The following is a 7,952-nucleotide window of genomic DNA, read 5'->3' on the forward strand; positions in this document are numbered from 1 at the left end:
TATAAAAATTGAAAAACCAAATAAATAAGGTTCTTTCTCTCAAAGAATCACATGCAAAAATCACCTTCTATATTTTTAAGCGTGATTAGCAACATTAGATGCAAGACGGAAAGAAATTTCATGGATGAGGTAACAAATAAGGTGATGAAATACAAAAAAAAATATACAATATTCCAAAAAATCTAAGCAAAAAAAGAACCTTTTCAATGGGTATAGTTGAAATTCATTGAAAACATATAGATAAGTCAATATACAAAATTTGAGAAAGTTTGGAGGTGATTTGAACTGGTTTTGTATCGAATTCGTAATTAAATCGAGTTCAAATAATTCTCCTGCGACACATGTATCTCACACACAGGTATACATAGATATACATGTGATACACAATTGATACAAATATGATACATATGTGATACACAAATGATACACAGTGTGATACACATATCATTTTTTCATGTTCAGTTTTTACTTCGAATTTTTAACTCAAACCACCTCAAAACTTCACTAAATCATCCCAAAACTGAGATTCAAGCTCCTTAAGATGTACCCAATCTATTCTAATAACATCCACTCAAAAGAAAGTAAAATTTTGATTTTTTTTTTTGCTACAAATAGCTAATTGGCTAATATTAGTAATATTTGGCTAATATCAGTAATATTTTATGAATTGGCCAATTTTTGTAATGAGCTACTTATAAATGGACATAGCTGGCAGTATTAGGATTGGGGCAATATGTTCTCAAATCTCACTCGAATCAACGAAGCCTTTTTTAACAAAATAACTCTACTCTAATTTTCAATTCTGTGCATTGAAACATCTTAAACATGAATAATATCTATTAGAAGTCTCATATTAATCCTGTCAATTATCATACTGCAATAATCAAAGAAACAGTACGATATCAATCTGGAATCAAAACAACCTCTTTTCTCCAATCAATATCTACACGGATTGACAAGAGGAGTTACTCCAATGGTCAGCACACTCAGGATTGTGCGTTGAGTCACCAAATAAGCAATAGCTCCAACAAAGGGGATCAAAAGAAAAAAGAAATACAGATGCTGCAGATTTAGTGGAAGAAGTTGTATGCATTCACTAAGTTGTGTGCACCCTAGCTAGTAGGCCATGTTACCAAAAGTTAGCCATAGCTTGTCCTTACACTACTTTTTTCTTTTAAAAATGATAACAGCTTGCTGTTTCGCATTAGAACAGGTAGCAGGTAGCGGGTAATTCTAGCTTTTTGCCAACCAAGGCTTGCATGTCCTTACACTATTTTAAAAAAAAATGATAGCAGCTTGCTATTTCCCACCAGCACAGGTACCGAATAACTCTAGCTTCCAGTCAAACAATGCTTGCATGTCCTTAAACTACTTATCATGTGTTAACTTTATTTGTTATCCCTTGTGGATTAAAGCAAGCTAACTCTTGTCATATTGTGTATAATGCCATTGAGAAATAATTTAGGTTATAACACGAAAATCCAAGAGAAAAAGAACAAGAACCAGCAAGTTTGAACAGAAATCTAAAGTCAATCTTCTGAAAAAGAAGCACATGTAGCAACCAATGACAAGGTGACTAGATAAAGCTTTACTACTAATCATGCGACAAGCAACGGAAAGTTGGACCTTTCCTTTTGTTTGTGCTATAACTTTAGCTCACAATTGACTCTTCCACATCAAACTCCCAAGGGACATCAGCTTCAGTATGCGAGATCTATGTGGAGCAGATGAAATACATTGAGTTTAGCTCACAGTTTACTGCTAAAAGCTAGTTGATAGTACAACAAATACCTAAATGGAAGGCAGACGTTCAAGACTTCTTCCTTATTTCCATAACTCTTTTTGATAATACAACAAAGAAACGCAAATTTTCGCACAGTTTTCTCTTTTCTTTTCTCATGTATAATGGTTTGTCTTCTGCCCATAGATTATAATTGCATATAAGAGTAAGACCAATAAAACAGTACTCTCCTATACATCGTTGTGACCAGTAAAACACATACAGAGATTCCTAAAAGAAGGTTATAGTAAAGCACAAACTTTTGATAACCTCTCAAACACAAATGAACGACTCCAGAAAGTCCTCTCGAGAACTGGTGTATACTAAATAAACTCATTAACTTACATTTGATACTGGGTAGAAGATGAACCTTGACTGCTTTTACCAAGGTTAGATGGCCCAGGGCTTGGAGTTTGCTTTATTTCGAGTCCCTTTCCACTCAGTGCAGCGCTCCTTTCTGCTCTGAGCTCATTCGATCTTGGACTGTAAGCCCTTTGCATTAACTGTGGGCTATGCACAGGCTTTATCTCTTGAAGAGGAGTTGGGGTTGAACTAGTTACTTTTGGGCTGCATGAATGCCGGATTTCCCCACGGCTTCTTGTGACCATTTCGTCAAGAATTTCACCGCTATCAATGCGGGTTGGTCTTGCCTGAACACCTTGATCCTGCAAAAGTATAAATCACAAAATTAAGAAAATGTTTCAAGAAAACTCGTGTGACTTGATTTAAGCTACTTGCACTGGAAATAACTGCAATATTCATCAGAAAGTTTTCCAGTGCAAATGTCAAAATCTGATCCATATATAACCTCATAATAACTGCCTTCACCCTGGAGAAACCATAAAGAATCTAATCTTTTTTAAAATGTGAAATTGATTGTCATAGAAAAAGAACTAAACGATATATAAAGTTTGTGCTAACTTACTTCAAAGGACATATTGTAAGTTACAGCTGGGGCTTCTTCATATTCTGCAGCATCCAGATCTTGTAGATGTGCTCCTTTGAAAAACTTGGGCAGCAGATACTGGCGAACAGGGACAAGAAGCATGATCAACATTGGGAAAAGGACACCTGCTACTGGTATCCATGTTATGCCGAAACACAGCAGCAAATAAACTGTCTGAAACAAGGTGAAACCGGCAATTGTCTTGAAAGGCACTATCTCCACAAATGTCGCATGACTGTCTTCCAAGACTCTGAAAAGTTACAAATACAGAGAGAGGTGAGTGGATTTTGAAAGCAAACTAGAAAAAATTATTAGATTTTCGTATAGCCTATGAAACCAAGAGACCAGAATAAGAGGTCATGCTGACAAAAGTAGGAGAAATCCATTATGTGAGTTTCTAAAGGACGTAAACCCAGAACTAAGAAGTCATGTCTTCTTTGGCAATGCAAAATCCAGAGTCCTCTTTCTGGAAGGATTTGCAACGGGTATAATTCATGCACCCTGTAACTTGCTAGAGAGATGAAAATTAAATTTTAAAAAAAAAAAGTATGTGGGAAAGAAAAGTCGGAAATGAACTAATGGATCTAAGGTACTACTACGGGTATTGACTATTGAGCAGAGACTCACTTGTATCTTCGACTTGGTGCAGTTAAAAGCAGTAATATCCTCTCCCAGAATTGATTTCCTGGCAAGCTCTCAATTGCCATGAAAGCAAAGTATCCCCAGAGAACTGAAGTAGGAATCCTTTTCAAGATAGGCATAGCGGCAACGCAAGTACCAACAATTAATGCCTGCATGAGATTGCTTAGACGTTGTTCTTTGACTTCTACTGGTAAAAGATCATCAACATCCTTATTCACATCAAAGACAGTCTCATCGACTGGTGCGCTGATGTAGCCCGTACTTGATGCCCGCTGAATTGTTGAATCCTTTAGCTCTTTCAGCCCCTGTTAGACGGAAATATTACAGTATCAAGCATGTTAATTAGTTCAATGTCATCATTCAGCAATTAAATCAGCTATTTACCAGTCCCGATGGAGTTTGATAGACTAGGGGAGTCTGCATCTCATTGTAAGCCTCCTGCATGCTCCTGTACAATTGGCCAAGATTTGCATTTTTACTCATGCTTTTTCTTGCCGTTGATACAAGTTTATTCCGTAAAAGCTGTTTCCATAGAGAGAAAAGAATATTGAAATATTAATAAGAAGAATTAGAGATAATCTCTCAAATATCAATCAAACATCCTAAATTGTCGATTAGACTAGAAATAGCAACAGTATTTCGTGAGCATGGTTGGGAGGGGGAAAAAAACAGAAAGCATGAGACAACAAATATTTGTGAAGTTATATTCTTTCTCGGTCCATAGTGAGGTCTTGTGTAGATGATTCCTACTTCCTTATGCTCAACTCTTGTGTACTATTCAACAAAAAAATAGCAGTGTACATATGACTCTCTTCAAGTTCAGTAATCCCAATGGACTAGAGTCGTCTATTAAGAGAGAATTTTGGTACCTGATGTTTCAATGTGGCCAAGCTTTTCGTATGCATTGGAGATTGTGGAATGACTCCATTGGAAGGAGGAATGCCAATAAGACCACATAGTATAACCTAGTGAATGTACAAGCACCAAAGTGAAGGGTGAAAAAGCTGTCAACTAATCAATAATAGCTAAAAACACTTCTGAAAACCCAAATGATGTCTAAAAGAAAAGGCCAGAGCCACCAGCATACCAAGAAGCCCAAAAGAAGGAGATCATAATGAAACGAGGAAGGTTTCTTTAGATTGAACTCTTTTTGTTGCGCAAGTTGAGATGCAACACTGTGATCAAAGTAGTACAGAACAGCAATCATTGTGGCTGGAATAAAAGCTCCAAAAATATACAGTGGAGGAACGTGCAGCATTTCCTGTGAAAAGCACCACTTGAGTATGAGTTATCAAGACTATACAGAAAGAAGCATGTCTGGTTTTAAATTCCTAATCCTTGGATTGATCAACACTGGAAAAAAAGCACCTTTATAACTGTCCAATTCGAGTAAGCACCAGGCGACCATGGATTGGGGCTGAAAAGGCGTCGTGGAACCCCTTGTGGAACATCATTGGCTGGTATATACGATACACCCGTCCAAACAAGCACCATTAGTGGGACACCATAGTCAGCGATAAATCCTCGAAGCCAGCCTTAACAAAAATGAAGTGTCAGCAATTTCACACAAGGCAACAATTGCCTTTCTAGTTCCAAAGCAATTGATCATTACTAAATTGATGAACACAACAAATTCACCTGTGTACACATATATTAAGTTTAAGAATAAAGTGGAGAAAAGCAATAATTGTGTTCTTTTATGTTGTCTTTAATGTTCATGTACTTAAACTGAAAATTGTATACCTGTCCCATAGCGCCAGGATCTAGCTTTACGGCTCCTCAATGCAGTGAACAGAAGGCCGAAGGACAAAACTAATGCAAACATCCCATTTGCGAAGCGCCAAGAAGGTAGGAACACAACCTGATGATGGTTTTCTCTTTCTGGTATGCCAAACTCCTCTACTAGTCCCTGTGTTTGCATTCATTAGTACTGAAAAATTAAAAATAACCAATAATACTATTTAAAGAATTAGACCATAAATCTAACTATTTAAAGAATTAGACCTTAAATCTATGCAATAGTAGGAATTTGTGAAAGCACTGTTTCTGGAATAGACCAGCCAACAGTGAAACTAAAGAAATGGATCGCAATTTGCAATGATGAGGGGAAAGGAATTGGTCATCAAAATTGCAATATACCAAAACTAGTACATGAAAAGTCATACAACTGTAATTCTTGAGGCAATTGCTAAGGTCTTCAAATGATAAAGCTTCAATGAAAGCATAACTGAATTCTGCTTTCCTCATAGTATTGCTGATCTCTTAAAAGAATTCAAGAAAGAAAATGCAAGCTGCACTGCTGGAAGACATCCAAAATTAATTTGGGTTGACTGCTTAGAAAACTGAGAGACTAGGATCAAGACTTCCTTACCTTAATAGCCTGTTGCATAAAGAGCATAGCAATTAGTAGACCGAATAATTCACCAGCAAGACGTGTAAATCTGTTTATTATAGAGCATGCACCCAAAATTGCCAGCAAGATGAGCAGAAAAGCGGTCCAAACACACACCCTGCACATAAACCAAGTCAGAAAGCTTGATGGCGCTGGTAGATAGTGATTCAAGAGCGGCAAGAAGCTACCATGCTGTCCAGGCTAGAAACAGCTTCGGTCCCAAGTCCTTTCGATCCTTTGCAAAGTTGAACATAAATGTGTACATAAGTACTGTTGGCTCAGCTACTCCTAGTATAAGGAGTGGCTGTCCACCAAAAATGGAATGGATCACACCACAAAGTGCAGTTGAAGCAAGAGTCTGCACTGCAGTTATACTTCCATCTAGCATAATATACAACAGATAAAGCATATCAGTGAATAGACCGTCAGGTAAGAATCGACTGAAATCTAGGAAATGTCAAAATCTGTCTTACCAGTGCTTCTTTCTAGTTGCTCACCAAAAGAAATAACAGGAATTGCTGATGCGAAAAAGATGTAGGTCGTAGGAGCCAGGATCCTTCAAAGAAACATGTAAGACAATTCATACACATCATTGAAAATAGAAAAGCAATCAAGTAAATAAAAGTTACTCACTAGAGTGTTGCTTTTAAGCAGACAGAATGCCGAAGATAATAAGAATAATACTCAAATCTCCTCAAAAGAAGTCTTGGCCCAGCCAATACACAAAATCATTTACTGTTCAGTTTCACTTCAGCTTAAGTAAAATTAACGAACCTGATACCTGCACGGAGACCACCAGTCCAGTCTTGCTTGCAGCATAACAGTCTTCCTTTGAGATCATTCTTAATTCCACGGAATGGAACAAAGGTTTCTTCCATTACCACTCAAAATGTTGGCTAATGAAGGGAAAAGCTTTGTTCTGTTTCCCTTTTTACAAATAAGTAACTTAAAGAAGAGAAACTAGAACAGAACCGAAGGGACTCGATCGAGAGGCCAATACCACTTAAACTAGATTAACATAGTGAAAAGAAGCATAATCTTTTGGGCAGAAAACAACAGTTACTTGATCATGACTAGATTATTTAGGGGAAGAAGGAAAAATATGTTGATTCATATGTATATGTTGACTGTATACTTGACCTTCAATGAGGCACATGGAATAAGATGCTAATTAATGAACTTTACATATTTACAAAGAATTTCTTGGAATTAGAAGTACAAAAGAATAGTTAGCAATCAATAATGTATTTCAGGTAAGTATGAGGCTTAACTTTCCAAAAGATTTCACCAACTTGAATTCAATAGGACCAAAAGCAAATTAGACTAACGGGTTGAAGTCATAACTCATACAGAATCAAGACTAACGAAAGAAACAGAAATTCTCCATCTTCTGAGATTTCTTACTAACAAAATTTATATCCATACTCTAAATACTCTTATCACAAATTAAATATACATACTCTTTCTCGTCATTTACTAATTAAAAGAACAAAATCAATTACAGTTACATAGTCAGAACTTTTTTTTGACTGTAAAAGGTTATGTATATCTGAGCAAAAGAGTAGGGTACAAGTAACCAAATTAAAAACCAAGGATTTAGCGAGAACCCATTACTTAACAATTGATTCTGAGTGTTTTAGAACAAGTCCAACCAAATGGGCATAACAAGGAAGAAAGAAAAATCAAAGAATACGAGAATTAGCGAGGACCCATAACGAGAAAAAGTGGAAAGGGAATGATTCAGGACAATTGAAGAAAATGGGCATCAATTTAGCAAAGAAAGCAGCTTTTTCACTCTTACATTATAAAGAGCAGACCTTTCCACGAACACAGTTCAATAATGAAAGGACAAGTAATGTACGCTGTTTACATTAGTCAAAGAAACAAAGTACCAGGAGAAAAGAAAGGGAAGTAATTCTCACGAAAGGAAACTCTTTAGGTTGGAAGGGATGATTGGCGTGAAGAAAGTGAGAGATGAGCAAGCATAAATAACCAACAAACAAATACAACTATTGAACTGTTATAAATATATATTATATTATGTATGTTCATTTACTATCTATATCTTGAACAATAACAGCTTATGTAAAGTTCGAATAATATATCAATCTCTTTATCTACTTGTCTTCAATTTATTTAAACGTTATTTTATAGCGGAAACAAATTACTAGTAGTAGTAGTACTAATTAGGT

The 7,952-nt window shown here is 36.2% G+C and overlaps 1 protein-coding gene across 1 annotated transcript; it reads right to left on the reverse strand.

Moving 5' to 3' along the window:
- Positions 1-1,577: 1,577 nt before the first annotated feature.
- Positions 1,578-7,751, reverse strand: LOC109205490 (probable boron transporter 2). Its single transcript, XM_019368206.1, has 12 exons — positions 6,535-7,751; positions 6,234-6,316; positions 5,949-6,141; positions 5,740-5,878; positions 5,112-5,277; positions 4,737-4,903; positions 4,456-4,629; positions 4,238-4,333; positions 3,753-3,890; positions 3,354-3,673; positions 2,706-2,976; positions 1,578-2,445 (listed from the first exon to the last, which is right to left on the reverse strand). Exons 1-12 carry the CDS (start codon positions 6,636-6,638, stop codon positions 2,122-2,124), a joined length of 2,175 nt encoding a protein of 724 aa, XP_019223751.1. The 5' UTR covers positions 6,639-7,751; the 3' UTR covers positions 1,578-2,121.
- Between the last annotated feature and the right edge of the window lie 201 nt (positions 7,752-7,952).

Source organism: Nicotiana attenuata, unplaced genomic scaffold (assembly GCF_001879085.1).
Source record: "Nicotiana attenuata strain UT unplaced genomic scaffold, NIATTr2, whole genome shotgun sequence".
In the NCBI taxonomy this organism is placed as follows: Eukaryota; Viridiplantae; Streptophyta; class Magnoliopsida; order Solanales; family Solanaceae; genus Nicotiana; species Nicotiana attenuata.